This window comes from Pipra filicauda, unplaced genomic scaffold (genome assembly GCF_003945595.2).
Source record: "Pipra filicauda isolate LSUMZ 115617 unplaced genomic scaffold, ASM394559v2 scaffold323_size1005334_pilon, whole genome shotgun sequence".
Lineage (NCBI taxonomy): Eukaryota > Metazoa > Chordata > Aves > Passeriformes > Pipridae > Pipra > Pipra filicauda.
Window position 1 is genome coordinate 57,558 of NW_024104447.1, and position 23,861 is coordinate 81,418.

Genomic DNA, 23,861 nt, shown 5'->3' on the forward strand with positions numbered 1-23,861 from the left:
TTCCCACCCATTAGTTGTTGCTCTCTCTTATGCTTGTCTCAGAGCACAGAAAAGCAGGAAAAACATAAACAGGGGTTAAATCCAGCCCTAATTCAAACTCTGTAATTCTCGACAAAACTGTTAAAATCCAGGTGGGGGACATAGTCAGTGAAAACTTTATTCCCATTGGAAGGAGTTCCTGGGTTTGCTCACTCTGAACAGATCCTTTCACCCTGCCCACATCACTTTGACTCACCTCCACAACACAAGTTGAAAAATGAAAAGGGAATAAATCCTATCAACCAGCACTAACTCACATTCTGATTACAAAGGACTCCTCCCTCTGGCCGGGGCTCTCCTGCTCATAGAAGCCTAAAAACACGGGCAAAGCTTTTGAGTTGCCCTTCAAAGGAAGAAAGTGCGAATTTTGTGCCAACCAAACACTTTGGACTTTTGGAGAAATCCTGAGCTTTGCACATTAACACCTTCCCACTCCCAGCTGTCCCAGCACAGGTTGGAACAACAATACAGTCAAGTTTTTGATTTTTGGTAAAGTAGCAGTTTCCTACAGAGGCGGCACGTGACATTGCAATGCTAAAACTGACAGAGAAGATAACTTCATTTTACCAAGATAACTCTCTGTTTTTCACCAGCACCAGCTTTAAAACCCTTTCTGAGCCATTTCAGGGGCCAACTCAAGTTGGAAGTTACTCTTAGTACAGCAACACTGACAGAAGCAAACCTCAATACAACAATTTATGAGGTTATTGCTTGTCATTGAGCTACTCAGGCCACCCCAGCCACGAAACAGAACTTATTTCCTGACACAAACAAAGCAGTGCAAAGGGAGGTCAGTAATTCATAAAGCTGCAGTGACTCGAGGGCTTGTGACTGTCTCAAACCCATAATTTCCCTGTATAACTGAGCACACAGGAACAATTCTCACCACAGCCTGACTTAAAAGCAACTTGCTTAAGCACTTTAAAAGTCCTCAGTGCAAATACTTTTTTTTTTTTGAGTAATCAAGCATATGATATGTATATGATATATATTATATGCTATGTATAGCAGCACATTTTTCTATGTATGTCGTGTAAATACCAAGCAGCCATTGCTTTCCTGAGCACAAAATGAAAAATCTTCTGTTGTTGCTAAAAATTAATTCAGAATGACACAAAAACTCGTTAAAGACATTCACCAGGTTTCAAACACTGCCAGGACCTTTGCAGGTCCGTGTTAAAACTTCAAGAAGTATCAGCACACAGGTAGAACAAAATGATGTTCTGTTTTCCAGGCTTTGACCACCTTGCCCTGGGTCAACACAACCACTTAGTGATGCTCCGCCTGGATTTTATTGGCACGTTCTGCTCCTTCTTTAAGTGTCCTTGTGGAACCTCCTGATCCTGGAGCTCTGAAGGACCAGCACACTTCTGCTTCTGGAAAGTGTTCTCATTTGCTGTCAAAATTAATGCAAGGCGCAGATAAAACAACTTTTACTTTAATGGGAAAAGTACCCTATGAGAATCCAGTTTTTCTTAACAATTTTTTGTTTACTTTTTAACTACTGACAGTTTTTGCTCACTAATAATGTCTCAAAAGGCAGTTAAACACCAAAATATTGAGATGCCCAGTCAAATTTTACTTTATTTCCTTCCTCATTGGCCTATGCCAATTGGAAGTTTCCTTTCTTTTTCACTTCCCTTCAGAACTGGTAATTTACTGTGTTTCATGGACACAGCAGCTTTGATAAAAACAAACAAACAAACAAACAAACAAACAAAAACTGTTGTTAAGAAATCTTTCAACGAGGTGGTAGTGCTTTCTGTCAAGTTACATCTTGGAGGTGACACCCTTTGCCCCTTTAATTAGAGCAGAATTTAAGGCTTTTTTTCTTTTCCCTCTTGAAATACATGGTGCAGGTCCATCCCATTTTCTAACTTACAGATTTTGACTCTAAGTAACACAAACAGCAGGGCTTTTGGGAATTAGAATGCTTTCTTTCAATTATTTTCATATATGATAAATAAGGATTTTGGTCCTGGCAGGTGAGTTATTTTGCTCCAGGTGTTGCAAACTGGAGGACAGTGAGAAAAAAATAACATTAGAAGATATGGATGCAAAGGCTCACCAGGTTGGTTTGGTGAATACCTCCAGACATAAGGAAACAAATTGGTTCTTAAAGTATTTACCTCTGTGTAGCAGTTTTCAGGTCTCAGTGCAGGATGCCATGTACAAGATTAATCAGGTTCAAGTGACCTAATCCACATTGAAGGGGTCACTTGACAGATGCTGTGTCATCCCTAAATTAAATCATTAATTACCACAATTTGAACTACTCATGCAGAATTCATTCTATAGTCCACAAGACAAAGTGGTTATACCCAGAGAGTGATCCACCTGCAGGAACAGGAGGGAGCTCGAATGAATTGACTTCTGGAGGGATCAGCAGCTGCAAATGCAGTGTAGGGTGAGAAATGCAGATTTATCTGTTGAGAAGTTCAAAGCACCAGTTAAGAAAGATGATTCCAGCCTCCCTCCTCTGGATCTACACACATCTGATCCACCCACATAACTAGGACTCAAGTAAACCTCAGACTGAGATAAATCAGCATTAAACCATGTGAAAAACAAGTAACAAGGTTTTGTGTTTACTGAAAGCTATGCCAGTGTTTTCCAAGGTATTTGGAAAACAAAAATCATCTGCTAAAACATGCAGGTGGATGTCCAATTAACCATTCATTTGAAGAAACACTTGAGGTAACCTCTAGGTGTGTTGACTGGGTTATGAGGGTGTCCTACTGAGGTTCATAAATACAGGTTTTCCCCATGGTTTAAATAAAACAGAGCGGTTGTCAGAATAAGGGTTTGAAAGGTGTTAAGTGGCCTGTGGCTGTTTGTATAGCGTGCTCAGTGCTTGTTAAGCAGGGCTTACACAACATCCTCTTGGTAGAAATAAACATCTAATCGGCATGTTTTAGGAAATAAGACTCTTGGATAACTGGAACATCTCACTATGACAAAAACAGGCTGTACTTCTTTTTTCAGTTAAAAAAGGTAATGGCAAATGTAGCACTAAATCTGATGAGAAACTTGTTTAAACATGTCTTGGCTCTTTGTGGTCTCTTTGCAAACACATGTTTCTTCTTTTAAGTGTTATCTCAGGAATGTCCTGGGGAAGGTGTCCTGAGGTGTTTCCCATTGGACCTTGTTAACCCCTTCCTATGATTGGGTGTTCCTGTAAGCCCCTTGAGACTTCTAATTGGTTAACCTGTGATTCTCCCTAACCCTATAAAAGTAACATTCCCAACAATAAACGCTCTCTTGCCTCCTCTCCAGCCGGTGTGCTGTCTCTGTGCCTGCCATGGGACCACGTGGGTGCTGGGGGGAGGGGAGGGCACCTCTCCCCTCCAGGCTCGGGGCCAGAAACCCCTGAAGAAACCCCTGGAGTTCCCTTTCCCCATCCCTCAAGACGTGGGAATGGTTCTTCAGATGGAGATGGAACTAGAACTGGGCTCCCCCACGCTGTGGGTGGGGAAAGGGATCCAGAGGCAAAGATGCATCAGGCTGATAAGCCCTTTAGTTTCAGGCAAGACAGATGGAAAATGGGTAATGGCAGTGCAATACTTTCTCCAGGCCCTCTTCCCCCTTCATGCTGCCCTTGCAGCTCTTCCTCCAGGATGGCTTTCAGGCTCCAGAGCAAGACAGAGGAGCAAACACTACCTTGGAACACAGTTCAGCTTAAATATCCCCTTACCCAGTCCCTGCCCAAACCACTGGAGCCCCTCTCTGCCCTTCAGCCTCCTGGGTAAAAGTTATGTATTAAAAACAAGGGCTCTTGACTTGCAGTAGTTGAAGGGTTATTTTTCAACCAGGTTGTTTTTCAGCTCAGCAGACGAGTGGCAGCTGAACCATGACAGGCTGTATTTTGCTCTTGAAAGTTGGGAGCAAACACATCCTACCTAACCCAGCATCTGCCCATTCAAAATCAGAAGCATCAGAGCCTGATGCTCGTTCCCCAAAAATCAGACTTCAAAAGCGAAGAGAAGGGACCTAAGAGAAGCAGCAATAAATGTTCTTGTTGGCAACCAGTTTAGCAAAAGCAGGATGGTGATGATCAACAGCAAGACTCTTCAAAGCAGCAGCAACCACCTGAGACACACTAAACTCCTGGGATTAGATGCAGGTTTCTTGTTTTGTTAAACTTAATTCTGCCAAAGCCTCCTGTGTCCCGTGAGAAATACAGGAGGATTGACAGAAACTGAAAGGGCTTCACCCTGTGACCATTTTTCAGCACTTGATTGTAGGTTAATATGAACAGAATGTAGCAGGATTATCTTGATTTTGAATTTAGAGGCTTTTTCACATAAGCAATACTAGGAAGTTGCTTGTCTCTTTAATTTCTTAATTTAACTTCCCAGCTAGAAGGATTTAAGAACATCCCCACCTCCCTCCCAAACCACTTTCTGGTGGCTCCTTGAATGTACAAAACAGGTACAAAACCTGACAAAGCAGGACAGCTGCTCAGAAAATCTTTACCACTCCAGATTCCATCCCTGAAGCATATAAACCATAATTCCAGTGCTTGCTTTCACATGCTGACCTCATGTGTCCTGCTTACCCAATATTTACACCCAGACACTTCTTGTGGAGCAAACCACATCTTCAAAAAGAAAACTACAAGAGAAACTGGGTTATAAAGAACCATCTTACCAAGAAGATGGACAATCTTTTAGCCAATGGCAAGCTGGACAATGACTGTACACAAAACGTGCTGCACAGAACTGAAAGGAGATGGCAGAGATCTGTAAGGCGTTCTACATTTTTATTCTTCTCCTGGTCCAACACATCTTCAAGGTCATGTCAGAACAGTCACAAATTCATCTCTGGTATGTGCAAAATTCAAACAAATTTACAAAGATAAAATTGGAAAGGTAAAAACAAAACTAAAGGTGGGGGTCACCGGTTAAAGTATTTCTTCAGAATCCAAGAGACAACAGTTTGGGTGCATTTGAAAACACATTCCAAACTTTTAAAATAAACTGCAGTTTGCTTCCACTGGGTTTATTTGTTGAGGAAAAGAGGATCTTTCTGGTGAACATTCCTTTCTGCTACATTCCCATTTGCTGGCAGACTTGTTCACACAACAGTCTCCTCCTCCCGTCCCTCTCCCCACCATGGTCGCTCACTTTGTTACAGCAAAAACCATCTTGACTCTCATCCTGCCTTGGACAGAAACCTGATGTGGATGTGGGAGCTGTTCAGGAGTATGAGGTCAGAGAGAGGGGAGAGGGATTTAAAGGTCTATAAATAGGACACTGAACATGTCAGGGATCTACATCCAGGTAATGTTACAAACTCTGATGTCCAAGCCACCGTAAGTCACTTGATAACAGCAGAGACAGCCAGACTCCAGCAAAAGGAGGCATCTTTTCCATGGCTTTGAGAAGCCACTGAATCACCCCTCCCAAGTGAGTTTCCCTGCTTAAGGAAGACCAGAGGCAACTGATTTGTCTACAACCCAAATGCACAGAAACAGTATTGGCCAAAAGCCCTTTGGATGGGAACAAAGATCAGGAAGACATTTCTTCATGCCACAGAATCTGGCTTTACACATCTGGACTGAACTGCAGGTACAGCATCTTTTTCTGTGGAATTTCTACCCAGACATCCCAGTGCTGAGCCCAGACAAGCACGGGACAGAGAGCCCAGTCCAATCCTATCCATGACTGCGGTTGGATGGATGGAGGAGGACAATGGGCTCGGGGAGGTTCTCAGAAAGCAATCCATGTTCAGACCAGTGTTCACAGCTGATCCTGGGTCTGCTTTGGAGACGGAGCTGTTGTCACAACCACAGTGGAAACTGCTTTAGTAGAGCCAGAGACTGTTCCCTGCTGGAGATGGGAGGCTGGAACTGTTTGAATTCGCACCTGTTTGAAATAGAAAGCAAAAACTCAACTCGTGTCAAGAACAACCTAGTGACACAATGGCGGCACGTGCATCATGCTCTGGTAAATGATCTGTTTCTGCTGCCAACAAAAACTCCATTATATGAATAAGACCGAGCACTAAAACACCTCAGGAACAGAATCTGTCACAAGATCATTCCATCCACTGTCCACAAGGGATGGTGGCAAGAGATTTCCAGATTAGAGGGGAAGACTTAAAAACTGGTTTGAATAAAAATCTACAGGTCAACTGCTTTTACAAGTTTTCAGAAGGACTTGGATCCACTGGATCTACAGACTTGTTACTAGCAGTTCTCAATGCAGATTAATTCTTTGGAATTACTGAACACTACTTTTCCAGACGGATGGATTTGCACAGCAGTGATGTGTTTTCTTCAAGAAACAGTGACCCATAGAAGCCAAAGCACAAAGCACTATGAAAACTGTTGAGTGTAGAGAAAAATCCTGACAGGATTTTTGGTTTTACAATACTATCAATGCTTAAAAAACATTTAAAACCTTTATTTGGATGGAGGAAATGAATAGGTAATGATGGACTTCATGTGCCAAGCTGTGTGCCTGTTCTTTTGCTGGAACCCCATGTATCAAGTGTAAAGCTCTCATGGAGATGTTAAGTCATAACAAAGCAAACAAAATGATCATTCTAGGTGCCCTTACCTGTGTGGCCTGGCCTTGTTGCTGCAGCTGCTGTAGTTGCTGTGCAGTCAGAAAACTCACAGGCTTGTTCCCAGCAATCAGTTTAGTCCCTGCTGGCATCGTAGTCAGGATGATATTTCTACCTAACCCACTGATGCTAAGGAAAAATAATTGTTGAAAGGTTAGTAAACAGCACAGCAGGATCACAAACCGTTCTGCAGTTGCTAGGAGATCACAGTTCTTGCTTCATTTACTAATGATTTTAAGTAGTGGGGGTTTTTCCCCCCACAAAAGCAGCAAATACAGAAGTGACAAATTTATGCCAATATTTATCATTGATAGAGAAATAATTTATCACACGAATTACACCTCTGACTCTGGACTGAACACATCACTGGGTTAATCTGATCCGACCTGAACCCTTCTCAATGCAGAAAACAGCTAAGCGCTCACTGTTCTGCCTTGAAATATTAACTAAGGGAGACACGATCAGAATTCATGGAAGAATAAACAAGAAGACTTCGACGTCTGAATGCCAGAGGAATTTTCACCGAGGCAGTTAACACTTCCCATGCCTCCTGAATGGAGAGATGGTTTCAGATTATATACGTTTTCCAGTGTGTCCCTGGGTTAATTCTTGCTCAAACCCACAGAACTAATCTAACAGTTGGTTTCAAAGCAAAGAATGTTTTTCTTTGGTGTACTTGCTAGAACCTACATCTCAGGGCACCTAAATAAAGACTATAATCTCATTGCAGACACCATACTCAGTTTCTTGCAGCTAATGGACCTATTACAGACAGCAATTCTATTCCACCCTCTGCTTGCTCGCTCCCCAGGAACCTACTGAACACAGACCTTCCCCAGCCTACCTCTGAAGCAGAACTATGGGATGCAAAGCACTCACTTGGCTCCGAGGTTGCCCTTGATGATGGGGGCAGTCACCACGCTCTTGCCTTTCACTGGCTGGCTGATCACCGACAGAGGCACCGTTATCCGGGCTGGCAGTTTACCCTGGGGAAGTTGAAGACACGTGAGGAGCCACAGGGAGTTCGGCAGAGAAACTGCCTGACAACACACAATTACCACTCAGCTGCTTTGTGGGAGCCCTGGGAGCGCAAACCAACAACAGCTTTGCTGATGAAACCTGTGCTCCATTTCAGGCTTATTAAAATTCACCTCTATTTCATTCACTTCACAGCTGCCCGAGCCCTGAAAACCCACATCATCTTTGCACTACAGTATCCACGATTTTTATCCTTAGTAAATTATCATAGTGTCATTTAGCTTATGTAACTACCATGATACAGTTTATGGTGCCTTCAGCTTTGGGCATTAGAGGAGGACATTGGTAAAAAAGTCAATACAAGCACTTCTAGTTCTGAGTATTCTATGACACCATTCCAAGGGAAATTATTCCCAAGGCGTGAGGCAAGACACTGAGCTGCATGAGGCAGAACTTTAGATACACAAAGTTTATTTCATTCACTTGCAAGAGGGGATAAGAGAAGCTGCATCTGACTTTTCTGGGGCATTTAGCTACAACTCCAAGACCATGAAATGAATTGCAGACCCACATCCAGAACACAACTTGTGGCTGCCCCATCCCTGGGAATGTTTAAGGACAGGGTGGACAGGGCTTGGAGTAACCTGGTCTAGTGGAAGGTGTCCCTGCCCACGGCAGGAACGAGACAAGATTTAAGGTCCCTGCCAACCCAAACCATTCTATGACTCTACCGTACTTAATTTGAGCCTTTGTGGATGTAAAGAGAAGTTTTTGGCCATACACCATCAGTACATTTTGGTGCTCCCCTTTGCCTCCCGCCCCCAGTGAAAGCCCAGCATTACTCACTGCCTGGGACGTGGACACCACAGTGGTGCTGACAGGGACCTGCCGCACGGCCGTGGCTCCTGTGCTGAGGGTGATGGGGGTCCCTGCAGCTCCCGAGGCCACTGCCACTGCCTTGGACACCGTGGCACTCACAGTGGGCAGGGACACAGCTGAGGTGTGGGCTGTGCCAGCAACGCTTACTGCTGAGGATGAGGGCTTGGCGTGAGTAGCTACAGTGATGGTCTGCCCAGCCTTGGGGGGCATCACCCCCAGCCCCTGCACGATCCTTATCGTGGCAGCCGGCTTGGCCTCCGTGGATGCCACCGTGGTTATGGCTTTGCCCTTCTGCTCTGCCACAGCCATGCCCAGGGCAGGCATCAGGCGGAAAGCAGAGCTTGCTGGCTCTGCAGTCTTTAGGTCAGGAGTCACTTTAACCACCGTGCTCCCAGCTGGGCTGGAGGAGGCAGGAGTGGCCGTGCTGGTCTTGGCTGGAGAGTCAGCAGTCTGCACAGGGTTGGATGTCACGTGCAAAGTGGCAGAGATGCCTTTCCCACCAGCACTGCTCCCCGCTGCTGCTGTGAAGAGGTCCTGGGTGAGTTTGACAGTAGTGACCTGGGACTTGGCCAGGGTGGCCATCATGTCCGGGGTGATGCGCAGCACTGTCTGCCCCTTGGCGTCCGTGGTGATGGAGGACGGGGGCAGGCGCAGCACGTCCTTCCCCTGGATGCGGAAGTTGGTCGCTGTGAGCGGGATGCCACCGCCAGCCTGGGCCTTCATGCCAAGTTGTCCTGTAATAGCCACCTGGGAGAGAGCAGAGAAACGGCTCTGTCAAACCAGGACACAGCCCAAGGCACACTCAAAGCAGAACCTCCCAACAGGATGATGTTTGCTCACATCAGAATCAGGGTGGAGTGACACTGGCACGCAGTACACTACTGAAAACAGTTCTGGTTGTGTATCAGATGGCATTCCCAAACTCACATAAAATAGGAAATACCGTGGTGCTGGTTTCTTTTCCAAGCAAGACGAATGAGAGATCACTAAAGAACCTCCACAAACACATCTTTCACCTGTACATGGAAACAGGGCTCAAACACAACCAACCAGCAATGCCTAAATCTGCACAGTCCATAACTCACGTACCACTCCAGCTCACACCCGTGCTCACACCTGCATAACACATCTGTCCCAACAAACAGGCAACAGCGGGGTTGTGGAGCCCAATTCCTTGTCTCTCCCTCCCTCTCACCTGCTTGATGATGTTCTGGCCAGCCACATTCTGGATGACAGTGGTGGAGGAGGTGCTGGCAGCAGAACTGCCCGGGGAGCTGGTCACTGGCTTTACAGCAGGACTGGGGGCTGCAGGCAGCCCTGTCACAGTGAGACCTGCCTGTCCTGCCACAGAGCCTCCTGCTCTCTGCACCTGCACAGGGCTGCTCTGAGCTTTTACTGGCAGAGTCATCACAGCCTACAGAAGACAAGGAGGAAGCCTATGAGCAGAATAACACACTGTGAACAGTCTAGTAATTCTTTTTTGTATTGTGCCTCAGCTTGCAAATTCAGGGAGACCTTACTACTTTCTACAACTATCTGAAAGCAGGTTGTAGTGAGGTGGGGGCTGTGCTCTTCTCCCAAGTAACAAGTGACAGGACAAGAGGAATTGGCCTCAAGTTGCACTGGGGAGGTTTAGGTTGGATATTAGGAAAAATTTTTTCACAGAAAGGATTGTAAAGCATTGGGAATGGGCTGCCCAGGGCAGTGGTGGAGTCACCACCACTGGAAGTGTTGAAAAAAACATGTGGATGTGGCACTTGAAGACATGGTTTAGTGGTGAACATGGAGGTGGTGCTGCGTTGATGGTTGGACTCGGTGATCTTGGAGGTCTTTTCCAATCTTAACGATTCTGTGATTCTAAGTTCTATGGACTTTCTGTGTAGTGCACAATTTAATGATGTCAGATAAACAGGCAGAGGGGTGAAAAACAGAGCACTGAACAATACTATTTATGTAAAACTGTTTCTGTGCTCTTGCTCTGCAGTTACTGCATGCTCCAAGTGTGCACAGAATCCCTGTACCCACATCAGAACATCAGAAGAAGTCAGATTAGATGTCAGAGCTCCTCCACCGCTTCCAACTCACCTGAGGGAGCACTTTGGTTTGCGTGGCTGTAGCTGGAACGCGGATTTGAGGCACTGACGTGGGCTGCTGCTGCTGGGTAACCACTGGGGCCTGCTGGGACACCGCTGGGAGGCTGGACTGGGCAGAGACCACCCGCACCTGTGGCAGCCCCGAGGAGCCTCCGTGACTCACCACGCGCGGGGCGGGCGGTGCCGGCCCCGGCTGTGCCTGAGAGCTCTGAGCTGTGGAGAGCAACGTGCCCAGCTGTGGCATGGTGGGGGACGATACCAGAAGGACACTGTGGACAAGAGAGAGGCACAAGGTCAGCAAAGAAATGTTGGACATTCACAGAATCATTTAGGTTGGAAAAGACCTCTGCGATCATCGAGTCCAACCTTTGCCTGATCCTCACCTTGTCACCCAGCCCAGAGCACTGAGTGCCACGTCCAGTCATTCCTTGGACACCTCCAGGGACGGGGACTCCACCACCTCCCTGGGCAGCCCCCTTCAGTGCCTGACTACCCTTTCAGTGAAGAAATTCCTCCTGATGTCCAACTTGAACCTCCCCTGGCACAGCTTGAGGCCGTTCTCTCTCATCCTGTCCCTTGTTCCCTGGGAGCAGAGCCCGACCTCCCCACCCCCCGGCTCCTCCCTCCTGTCAGGGGGTTGCAGAGAGCGAGAAGGTCCCCCCTGAGCCTCCTTTTCTCCAGGCTGATCCCCCCCAGCTCCCTCATAACTGAATTACACAATTTTGAAATTTACTGAAAAACAACCACCAACATTCCCAAGTGATGTAGGAGACAGAAGCAGTACCTCTGGCTGGGTTTTGCTGGCTCTGCCCCAGCACTGGATACACTCTTGCTGACTGCAGACACTGGAGGGGGTGAAATGGGTGTTGGTGGCAATGCTGGTGCAGTTGGTGTCACAGGCGTCACGGGAGTTGGTGGCATGCTGGAGTCACTGAGGCTCAGCTGGCTGGGCTCTGCTGTGCTGCTGGGGAGGGCTTTCACAGCACCCTCCTTGCTGCTCGACTTCTGCAAAGGAACCACGGCCAGCATCTCAAAAACTGGTACTGCTGCACCCTGGAGTGGGCTCAGCACTTTAACATGAGTTCTGTATGGCTGTGAGTGAGGAAATCAAACATGGCTGACTGCTTTCCCCACCTGCAGTCATGGATCACTTGGGGTGTTTGGCTGCTCCTGTTCTCAGGGAAAAGTGCACCTCAGCTGTGACAAACATTCAGATTTCCACCTTGGTTAATGTGCCAGCAGAAAGGACTTTAGAGAGATTTGGTATCAGTAACAACCAAAAGATATCCAGACCCTGGCAGCTCCAGCGCAGCAAGGGAGAGTGTGTGTTCCATACACTCTGCTGCAGATTAACCTCAAAACTAGATCTGAAAGACCACCCCTACAATAGGGAGCAAAATGAATTCCATTGCCCTTTCTGCTGAGTTAACAAGGATAGCAGTGGAAGCTGAGTGGAGGAGAAGTTCCCTCTTTCCCTCTTGATTTTGTGCACTGGTGCCAGACATTCATATGCATCACGAATTGCTAACTCAAATGTGGCAATTTTCATCACCCACTATGGATGCAGAATTTATGGATTAATTTGAGCCCAATCTCCTTCCCAATCCCCAAAGCAGCTGTGCAAACCTGAGCAAAGAAATCTACCATTTTAGCTGGAGGTTTTGGCTTTTGAAGAGCTTTCTTGGCCTTTGCTGCAGCAGCTTGAGCGTGATGGATCCGTTCTGCAAGGACAAATTAATAGTTAGAGCTCCTGAACACAAGCAAACTGATTTAAGGAGGAGGCTAATTCAGACCTGTAAACTCATCTTCAGACAAGGAATTACACAGCCTTGTAATAATGCAAAGGAAAATACCAAGTAAAATTAGTCAAAAAGGCTAACAACAAGACATAAGAAGTTGTGAATGATCATACACCTGGAGTTCCTGTACATGGGATACTGTTTTTCAAACAGACACTTCAAAGTGACACACTGCTCTACAAGACTGGTTATAAACATTTTCAATTCTTATGGGATCCCCAAGGCTTACCAAACTCTTCCTCACTCCTGTCCCGGTGCAGGTAGATCCACAACTTGCGCCCAATGTCGTATTTCACACAGGGATCTTTCTCATAATGCAATCGATCCAAAGCACCACTGACAACAGTGTTAACCTGGAAGTTCAGAATTCACACATTACAAGATGTCTCTGGCTGGCCTGGCCAAAATTCATGAATAAAAAAGCCATCCTATTTGGCAGAAAACCTGTGTAAGCTGTGAGCAGTGTTAGGACCAGCTGAGAGCAGATGTTGCAGCACAGGATGCTGTTTGTCATCCTGGATTAAATGGAGCTTCCACCAAAGCTAAAAGCTTGGAAAATGGACTGAATCTAAAATGTGAGCAGCTCTGTGACAGAGTGTTAATTCTGTGGCTTTTCTAGCTGTTTTTTCATCATCCAGAGTTTGGTGCAGATTTGCAGCAGCTCAGAGTGGTACACAGTTCTCTTCTGCTAATCAGAGCAGCATAAAATTACTGGGCCAATAAAATTATTGGGCCTCAGACCCTGAATGCTGCCTGGGTCTGTGCAGTGTATTTTTAGGAGAATCCGAGGCCAGACATGACATCCAACTTACCTGAGCACTGGTGACATCTGGAGCTAGGAACTGGGAATCTTTGAGCAGCTCACAGATTTCAGCACGAGTTCCTTCTCCATTAGGAAGGCGAGCAGCAGCATCACGAACTGGAACACAAAGCCAGAGCTTAAACTTCCAGCTGTAAATAGGCAGCTGTATTCAGGTCCTCCAGCAGGTGCATTTTTGGGATTGCTCTATTCCCCCTGCTCTCACAGTGCCTACTTGCTCACTAAAATCTAGTTCCTAAAATCCCTCAGAAATATGAGAGGTTATAAAGGACTATTTTAAAATACATCAACTGTGCCAGCTTTGTGCTAGGAGTGATAAACTTGAGTAACAGCACTCAACACCAATTTAGATTCCTTAAGTCCTTGTTCAGAGGGTCGGGGGAATATTTTTCTTATTTAAAGTAAATTTTTGGCCATCAACTTACCAAGGGACAGGATGGTGACATATGCGGGTCTGTCTGAGCGCAGGAGAGAATGTTCTCGAGCTTTGTTTAAGGAGGTTTCCTTGTCAAACACTCCCTTCACAGGACCAACAACTGACTCAAAGCCATGCATGCGGAAGGTGAAGGCTTTGTGTGGTTGGCTGTAACGGTAACGCTCCTGGGTGGGGGACAAGAGCACTCAGTTTAGCAGGCAACATACACAACAGCCTTATATACTTGTTACCATTCTCTAGAGAAAGCTTTTTTAAATTTAAGGCTCAAATACTGCTGTATAAACTTGTTTTGGATCAAGAAAAGCACAAACTACTTCAAACAAAATACTAAGCACCCCCTAACCAAGGTGTGCAGGTGCAATACAGTAGGTTTATTGTCAAGCAGCTGCTCAGATTAGAGGTGCCAGAGATACAAGAGGATACGCCTTCTGCCTCCCTTCCCCCTTCTCCTCTATTCCAGCAAAATTTAAAGAACCCCCATCACGTGTTTATCCTGTAATTCCCACTTGCATCTACTGCAAACAAGATAACTCAATGTATGGGTGTACTTATTGACACTTATTTTCTGCCCAAAAAAAGAGAAACAAGTCATCCTCCTATGCTGGGGGATGGAAAAAAAAGACAGAAATATTGGCACTACCAACTAACACCACCAATTTCAATTAATTTTGCCCAATACCCACTGGAAATACTGGTTTTGAAGCAGCTACATTGTCAGCAAGTTTTATGTAAGGCCAAGATACCGACTTCAAGGTAGAAGAAAAATACTAATTTTTCATATTAACAAGTTTGTGTAGAGTATAAAACTGCCATCCCACACAAATTCTCCTGTTTTAGTGGACAACTGTTTCAACATGTGCCTTTAAAATTAAGAAGATTCACTTCTTACCTGCTCCTGAAACACCCGTTTCTCCTCTCCAGTGCTAGGCCGGACTACATAGTCAGTCCTTCTGAAACAAAGGGCACCATCAGCTCTGAGCACAACAAGCCCACAACAGTCCTAAAGACATCCCAAAGGATTAGTCACCTCATCCTTCTGCAGATTCCTCTGAACAAATTCTGGAAGCATTTATGGTAACATAAAGTAAGCCCTGCAGAGATCTTAAAATATGCACCTGAAGGCAAGCAAGGACTGTAAATAATCCCATTATCAGAACCTAAGGTAGATTACAGCTTTGTTTGATAATCTATACGAAGTTGGAGAAAATCAGTTGACTTTATGAAATCCAGTTACTGCATTTATAAAATCAAACTATCAAGTTTCCTCCTGATCCATGATGTAAAATTGTTTTATTTTAAGATCCAGAGGTGCAAGGACCAAACCTCCCAGCTTCAGCAGCACTGCAAAAGCTTTCAACGAGTGTTATACACTTACACTCTGGGCAGTGGCATGGCATCAGAGCTGTCTTCATTTTCCTACAGAGAAAGAGAGAAATGTCAGTGTTGGAGAGAACTCAGTCAGGTTTTGTGCTGCTAGGAGGTGATTTTTGTCTGACTCACTTTGAAGAAAGTCTGGTCTTTGGTCTCCAACCAGAGGTGAAAGAGTGCTGCCAGTTCCTTCTCATGATCTTGGTATGTACCTAGTAAGAAATCAGGAAAAATTAGAAACAGAAGTCTTATTTGTTACAAAGCCAATTGCTTGTACCTCCCAGTCATCTCCTGCTCTTTCCCCCCCTCAATGCATGACCAGTCACAAGGCATCTTCCCCACTTCACAAATGCTCCAGTTGCAACACTTGAACACATCCAGGCTTAGGAAAGTACTAAACCCCAGTGATTCTCCTGTGTTAGTACAAAGGATGAAGTTTCAACTCCTGGCACAGCAGGCAAGATGCTGTTTGAGACACAGACACCTGGTTCCCACTCTCCAAAGTAATCCCAGTCACTGAGTCCATGAGCAGAAACACGTGCCTACAAAACCTCCACCTAAATTAGGGGAGGAACCAGAGGAATATATTCCTGACTCCAAATCTCTGCCAGTTTAGGTCTCCAGATATGATCACTAGAATCACTATAGTTAAGAAAGAAAAGCTCTGCCTAGTAGCTAAAGGAATGAACATAAACATAAGACATCTGTTATTCAGTCAGTATGAGCCTGGGCACCTTAATCGTCAGTTTGCTCTTTGGTGTCCACTTTTAAGAATTGGAATAGTATCAGTTTGCTCCACAGAGAAGCATAATTAATTTGTAATTGTAATAATGAATAATTACTCTGAATAGTCAGAAAGTACGCTCTACAGGAGGGAAAATATGAAGGTGTTCAGACCAATTTGAAAGGTGACAGACATGTTTAAGTCAGCAACATGAAGAAACACAGCCCACTGCCTTTGCTGATTTATGATCTGTCTGCTGCTGATACTGATGTCTTATGAAAACCTCGAAACCAAAACATATTTTAGCTCAGCTAAAAGAAAAGAAAAGGCCTAACCATGGAATTAACAGCTCTGCTTGTGCTTCTCTGCAGGCTTCAGCACTCTGAAAAGTAAAGTCCTGGAGAAAATAACAAACCTTTGCTATAGCAGAAACCATAGCAGAGCACCAGGTACTCACCAACCAATTTCCACTGCTGAGTTTTTTCCTTGAATTCAACAAAAGGAGCATCTACAATGAAAAACGTGCATATCAGAAACATCAGCCAATGGTCCAAGCCCGACATCCTGCTGTGGTAATGCAAACGGTCGAGTTGGGCTCACAATGACAGAGCATTTGAAGTGATTATGTAAGTGCATCTCTAACTTTATCCTTGCCCAAAGGGAAGGTGAGCATTTCAGAGTATGAGGGCAAGCACAAGGAAAGAACAGAACAGGATAATAAGCCTTCCATCTCAGCTGTCGGCTGAGAGCCTGTTCATGCTGTGTCTATTCATGCTGTTACTGTGAGTGACTATTCCTGGGCTCATGGGAAGCAAACTTGGGATTTACAGCATTCACCAGCATTATGGAAAACATGCTGCAAGGCCACTGCTATCTACTCTGTCCCTGCCTTTAAAACTTCCCACTAAGCAAATCAAAACCACAGAATAATTTAGTTTGAAAGGAAGGCCTGAAACTTAGCTGGTCCAAGCTGGGCCAACTCCATGTTGCAGTGGATTGCTCAGGGCATTATCTAGTTTTTTATCATCTCCAAAAACAAACACAATGACTTCACACTGTGGAGGAAGAAACTAATCCCTTCCAGCTTCAAACACCCTGCCTGAAGCCATGATCTGAACAGGAGAAACTGTCTATCTATCTAGAGGAATTTCACACACATTTTCACATGCTTGGGAATCAAGCTGGGGCTTATCTACTATCCACATGCAAAACAAGCCAACCACAATCAGGACATGTAAGTTATAAAACTTATCACAGAAACAGTCAGAAATACAATGATTAATTGTGGTGATGAATTAAAAGTTTATTTGAGCTATAATATAAACCAGCACTGATTGGAACAGAAGAACAAGCATCATTAGTATTTTTAACAGCTATTCTTACCTCTGCTGTCACCTGCCAAGTACTGCAAGGCAGGTAAAACCAGTTCAGACCAGTTAGGGGCAAATGAGAACCAGTTATTCAGTGCACTGGCATGAGAAGATTGCCAGTCGAGAACTTTATCTTCAAGCTGAACAGGAAAAGGAAATATTTCATTAATGACCTCACACTTTAAACTGTGACTGTTTTCACAGAAAACAAACCAGCTAAACACATTCAGGAGACAGAAAGATGTTTATGTATGTAAAAAAATGACCCAACCTTTTCAAGTAACTGTAACGTGGTATTTTAAACAAACACTTCCCCATCTCTGCCCTTAATATACAGAGTATATCTAAGCATGATCTATGGAATCAACTGATTAAATTCATGAAACGTGTTAAAAACAGAATGTGGTAGCACTCCCATATGGTTTAATTTCTTTAATATGTAATCTACATCTTAATATAATTTACAGCAAGACAACTCTGGAGAAAAATCACTATTACATAGCTATAAACCCCTCTATCATTCAATGTTCCTTCCTGCAAAGATTCTTAGATAAGTGGGGGGTTCCTTACCACCGAGAGAGTAGCAGGTCCTTCCAGAAACAGTATCTCCAAAAGAAGGAAAAAGAAGCTGGATGATATTTCATTTATTTCAAGGCATGGTTTCATGTCTTCAAGAGGTCTTCAAATGAAAGAGAACACAAGCAGAGTAAATTCTCTGAGTAAACATTCACCTTCATATACAAAGATGAACACCACACATTTCACACGTCCCAAGCTGCACAAAAACACAGCCTGCAACAGTCCCACAAAAATCTGAGCTGTAACATCTGCTGCTCCCTCCACCTGTGCAAGGTGTTCAGGGCCCTCTACAGCACTTACTCCTCTTTGACAGAAGACAGAGGGACGGGGGAAAGATCCTGAGGCATTGGTGGGATTCCATCTGCATTGCCAAAAGAGTCAGCCAAGTCTTCCACCTCAGATTTAATAACCTTCACCTTCTTTTTCTTCTTATCCTCCTTTTCCTTCACCTTTTTCTTGAGAGTCGCGAGGTCGTACAAGGCTTAAGAAAAGGTAAAAAGAACAATTAGAAAGCTTCTTACGATATTTCAATGAGAGTCATTAACTATCTATTTAAACATAAATCCAGAAACGTATGTTGCGTGCATTCATTCATACATAACTCATTCCACCTTCCCAGTCATTGCCACGAATCTTTATTTTCCCCTACAAAAGAAAACCTCTATTTTTTAAACCAATGTATATAAAATTAAAAAGGCAAAGGATCCACTGACCTGCTAAGGAGCCTTTCCTGCCAGCATTCACTCGAGTCATGATGTCCTCCAGAGTCAGGTCTGTCGTGACCAGATCAGGGTGATCCTACACAGGTCAATGGGGCAGAAATTAAACTGGGAAAGGACATGGTGTTAAGATAGTAACAAGGGTGCAGAAGTACCTAAGTATGGAAATGCCCCAAATTTAACCAGGATCAGCTTATAAAGTTATTTACTGCAACAAAAGCTGGAAAGTCTTCTAACTCTGAAATCAAAATTTTTTTCTCTCCAAAACATGTAATTAAAATTACAAAATTCTAACTGGATAAGCATAAGCAGGACCTGCATCTATACACTGACAATAAAACTCAGGTTATGGTAAAGAGCTGGAGGATGGCTGCACACAAAAAATAGCAATCATATTGAACTTTATGACTAACAGATAAAAGACTAAAAGATAACATGCAGTCCCAGACTTTGACATCTTACAGGCTGACGTTTTCGTTTCTCATGGTGCTTCTTCAACATCATCTTCAAATCACTTTCCCCAAGTTCTATCTTGTCTGCAATGAAAGAGATTTCAGATATTATTTGCACAGTACTCCCCTATTGTTACTTTCCAGACTTCTTGGAATGACATTTTCTATCCATTCTCACGTCCAGCAATCTCCAAACTTCAAAACCTAATTTCTCCTTATTTGCATTTCATTCACTCCTTTGTTTCAGTGCTTCCTTGGGTCATCAGATTTCATTGCCGATGCAGCCATGGAAGTGAAAAGAAGCCAGAACCAGCCTGAAGGGTTTGCAGACTGGGATTCCTAAATGTTTTGAACTGGACTATGCTAACGCTTCAACCATTAAAGCCAGAATACAACAGAGCAATTGGTAGTATTACACAAACTGTGACCCTTGTGTTAAAATACTACTGCTATAAAACTGAGAGAAGAACCAACTTGTGTTGACTGCAGAAATGAAGCATTACAAGTTTTCATCAAACAATACATTTTCAAGATGATTTCTTGCAAAGTCTCAAAGTAATTCTCCCCTCTAAAATCTGTATTGGCCCCTAGTTTGGTTCTCACCTGCTGTTTTCATGTCCAAGGTTGACAATGTAGGGATCACTCTCAGGGGAATTGGTGGACTTGAACAACGTGCTGGAGAACTTGGAGGCCAAGAGATTAGTTCTAAAAGAGAAAAACAAATTTACTTGTGGAAGGCTTAGAACCAATCTATGTAATTCTATTACCTCATGTTCATTAGATCACAGCCAGTAAAACTACAGTCCGGATTTCATCGCTCTATCAGAGACACTGTCCCCACATCAAAAGTGTGTCTTTCTCCATTCACACCTCGAGACTTTAGTTCAGCCCAGGGCATTACCTTCTTCATCAGAAGACAAGGCAGTGTCTCCACACTCCTCTTTCACTTCCCTCAGGATTTTCAGGTAGCGCTGATGTGTCCGTCTGTCTCGTTCTTCCGAGTCATACGTCGGTGGGAAGTGCCTTCTCCTCAGGGTCATGTCAGGGCCTCCTTTCCTGGCTAATTCCAGCAAGTGCTGGAAGAAGAGATTCATGTGACATTAGCTGTGTCAGCTACGGTTCTTAAAGCCAGGACAGGTAAGCTCAGCTCAGGTATTTCCAGCAAGGTTCCCATGTGGAGCTAGTGCTGTCAGCACCTCAGTCCTGTAAAAGGGAACCCTTAGGAAGGATCAGTATCTGCCACATACAGGATTTTAAACCCAGGATTTTAAACCATCAAAAAAGCAAGGCAAAGTTTCTGCCCCTTCATCTGCACACACAATAGTACCTGTCATTTGAGAAGAACTTAACCATTGGTGTGAGATGTAGTTTCCTTGCCAAAAATGTAACACAGACATGGAATATTGCCTCATTTAAAGAAAACATTTTACCCCTTATGGCTACAGAGGAAATAATGTATTCTGTATTGTTGCCCAGAAAAGCTGTAGCTGCCCATTCCTGGCAGTTTTCAAGGCCAGGAGCAACGAGGTCTAGTGGAAGGTGGATTCTCTGGGATTCTCTGATTCTATTTCCCATAACACTACAGGGCATTTTATAAGACAGACTTTCACCTTCATCCATACATCCGATATGCTTCAATGTCTTAAATGCAATAAAAGATAAGTGAGCGAATATTTACAACAAACTGATTTCAGTTGGCAGCAATTAGCTCACAGAGGTATCCATAGAGAAAGACTTCCTCAGGGATTTACAGGCATTAGGATCAGAGTTTTGTATCTACATATTTTGTAACTATGCATTTAGCAAATGTACTTGTTTCAGAGTGAGAGAAATGGTTGAAAACAAAGGCAAAGTGACTTGTTAAGAAGACAGTAAGTCATAAAGGGGCAAATGCAGGAAGTGGGGGCAAGGTGGGCATGCAAAAAAAGACACTACACACAACTGAGAGCTATGAGTTACAAAACCCGAAATCTGCAAACATAACAATGGGTCTGGTGTTCTCTCTGGGCCACTGGAAAAAACAGAAACATTACTCATTAAATTCATTAAAGGAGAGACCTCAAAGAGCTGTGAAGGCACCACGGCACGTTTTATAAAGACAAACTGACAGTGGTAGAGTAGACTCACATTGCGGGAGGTGAGGATCTGCTTGAGCAGCCTGTAGAAATACTGCTGCTGCGCCCGCAGGTAACGCTTGTACTGCGACTTGTAGCACAGCTGCCGGTACTTCACCACCTCGGGGTTGAAATGTCCATCTGCGACAGAGACAGTACACACTTGAGGTGTCACTGCTGGCTCAGAACTTCCCCCAAACTCACCCAGAAGCTCACTGACCCCGGAAGAGTTTCTGGGCAATGTGCAGCGGGTTCCCAAACCGAAAGTTCTCTCCCCCAAACAGTGCCAAGATGAGTTTGTTCTGATGCTCCCGGTTGTTCTCAGGGAAGTGAGGCAGGAATTTTTTTAGGTGTTCTTGCTGCGCGTCTGTCAGGACCTCCTGCCACGTGGACAAGCTGACAACGTCAAAGAAGATCTCAGGCTAAAGGAAGCAAGAAACAACAGTGAAGCAAATGCATCCAGGTCCTTGACAATCATCTAGTCCTTGAGGCTTTCTGTGGTGAATTAGCACCAGTCATGAAACAGTCTCATCAAATGCAGTAACAACACAGCATGAAGAGGAAAGGTGAGGAAATTGATACTACTAATAACCAGAAAAGTCATTCAAAGCTTGTAACAGCTTTCTTAAAAGCAACTTCAAAATAAGAATATAACAGAATTGATTCAAAAGATGTTTTCCTGAGATTAGTGAAAGCCCTTTTTGACACCTTTCCCAGGCAGTCAGAAACATCTCCCCTCTTTTCAGTTTGCTCTGTAACCCTCAGAGAGGGAGTTAAACATGTTTTTAATCCAGATTATGAAAAGTTAAATTGTCTCAGCACTACTCACGTCCTCCAGCAGGTCCTCAGGCAGACTGACCCTGGTGGTGCCCAGCATACAGTCCTCCATGATCCTACTGCCATTGCCCTCCAGCTCCAGGGGGTCCGTGAGCATGTGGTCCAGGGAGTCCATCCTTCACCCCCTCCTGCTCCTGCACAAGGAGAATAAAGCCCTGAACAACCAAAAATGCCAAACCCAGACAGACCCACTCCCAGGTGAGGAATGGCTGAGAAGCCACCTTTGATGGGTGGTTGTTGAATTGCAAGCTGTGACATTTGGCTGCAACATATATACATATATAACGAGATATTTTTAATACATATACTTGCATTAAAATGTAATCTTCAATTACAACGCATATTATATATATAATTTTATATAAAAATTTCCTCTTCAATTACAACACAGGTCACGCCAACAGAGCCGTCACAGGGTTGTTTTTTCCCTGAAAAAGCCCTCAGGCTTTTCCAGACAGGGAATACCAGGTAGACTGGGAAGCACAGGAGACCCATTCGCTTCCCACCTGCAGGAACTGCTTTCAGTAGTGCAAAACACCATGAAAATCTGCATTTAAACCCTGAGAGCGGTTTTAAGGCGCAAAACCGAAGGTCAAGTGTGAGGTGGGGTTTGTTTCAGGCTGAACGTGCAGCTGTGACAGGGCCAAGCGGCACGGTTTGCAACAGCCGGGCAGCTCTGGGCTGGGAGAAAACGCATGAAACACGCGGAATAAGAACACGACAATATAAAAAAGGCTTAAACCCTGGTGGGAGGTGAGAAAAGAGAGAAAATCGGTCTATTTCATACCCTCACGCGGCCCGGCAGAAGGCGGAAGGCGGCGGGCGCTGCCCGCGCCTGCGCGACCGCCCCGTGCCAGCGCGCCTGCGCGGGGCCGCCCCTCAGGCCGCCATGGCGGCAGCGGCCGCGGCTCGGTCCTGGGCGCCGCAGGGCCCGTCGCGACAGGCGGGACCTGCGTCTCTGCAAACGGGAGATTTCCTCGAACCCTGAGTGCTTAATTAGGCTGTACGCGCCCCGGGAAGGCCGAGGCGCTCGTACCCGCTGTTCCGTCCCCTCACGGGGACCCTCCACCGAGTTCACCAGATCGGAGGGTTCCGCTGATTCTACAGTAATTGCTGTGATTTGTGATTCCCCTGGGAAGTTTAGGTTGGAATTCATCTCCAACGCTCAGAGGATCTTCTGAAAGAAAATGATTCTCTAAGTCTCTCAGGAAAAAAAAAAAGTATTTGTGGAATTCTGAAGCTGCATATCAGTTGTAGGTTTCTATGGCTTGATTGCAATCCTATTAAGTGGATTAGTCATTGATATGCTGTGCTATTATTAATTGTATTTTAAATTTTAATGCAGCAAACAGAGAGACCCGTCCGGGGTCTCCACACCTTCACCCACTGACAGCGCCCTTGAAGGACTCAGTTAACAGTTTACAGAATATTAATAACATTGTGATGGGTTGAGGTTTGAGGACTGCCAGCGATAGTGTCTGACTGCAAAAACATGTTCAAAGCAATACAGAGACAAGCTCTAATCCCCAGAGAAAGGGAGCTCAAGATAATCAATCATTCATGCAGTTTTTACCCAAGGGGCACTCATGGGGGAGAGACACATTCACCCCAGAATGAATGATCCCAGAAGTTACAATGGAGTCTTCCATAACTTCTCCCCAGTCTTAACTTTTCTTCACATTTAGGTGGAGATCATACATTTTACTCAGTGAGGGGTGGTCATACTTTGAGGGCAGATATCTCAGGATAGTACCTGCGATAACTTTGGGATGGGGACGTGTCAGTCCAAGGATAGGGATTTCAGCACAGTTGCTGATTCAAGAGGACATCTTCCTGTAGTCCTTAGTTTTCAGCTGCTGTGGGGTTGATCAGCTGGAAAATACTACCACGTTCCATCCTCTAAAAGGGTTTCAGAGGCAGAGCCATGGGGTCTCCACCTCCCTTTAGCCCCCCTTGGACTGTGTTGTGGGACATCAGGAAGCAAATGTATTTTTCCCTATAACTTCCATATCTTTATCTACCACCCCACTTCACTCACCCCCCACTGAACACATCTCACCCCCTCCACCCCTCCCCCCCTGAAA

At 44.8% G+C, this 23,861-nt stretch overlaps 1 protein-coding gene across 3 annotated transcripts; it reads right to left on the reverse strand.

Moving 5' to 3' along the window:
- Positions 1-4,782: 4,782 nt before the first annotated feature.
- On the reverse strand, positions 4,783-22,614 carry NFRKB (nuclear factor related to kappaB binding protein). Of its 3 annotated transcripts, none has more exons than XM_039383751.1 (26): positions 22,565-22,614; positions 21,770-21,911; positions 21,161-21,362; positions 20,954-21,081; positions 19,728-19,902; positions 19,430-19,531; positions 18,837-18,910; positions 18,369-18,453; positions 17,956-18,136; positions 17,647-17,755; positions 17,090-17,216; positions 16,164-16,214; positions 15,115-15,194; positions 14,990-15,030; positions 14,504-14,561; positions 13,604-13,778; positions 13,171-13,277; positions 12,588-12,711; positions 12,204-12,280; positions 11,344-11,564; positions 10,552-10,828; positions 9,662-9,880; positions 8,434-9,213; positions 7,489-7,595; positions 6,603-6,738; positions 4,783-5,906 (listed from the first exon to the last, which is right to left on the reverse strand). In XM_039383751.1, exons 2-26 carry the CDS (start codon positions 21,890-21,892, stop codon positions 5,781-5,783), a joined length of 3,885 nt encoding a protein of 1,294 aa, XP_039239685.1. In that variant the 5' UTR covers positions 21,893-21,911; positions 22,565-22,614; the 3' UTR covers positions 4,783-5,780. The 3 variants fall into 3 exon arrangements, with proteins under 3 accessions (XP_039239685.1, XP_027596312.1, XP_039239684.1); XM_027740511.2 differs by having other exon boundaries at positions 14,504-14,564; XM_039383750.1 differs by having other exon boundaries at positions 14,504-14,564; positions 21,770-21,905; positions 22,565-22,580.
- Between the last annotated feature and the right edge of the window lie 1,247 nt (positions 22,615-23,861).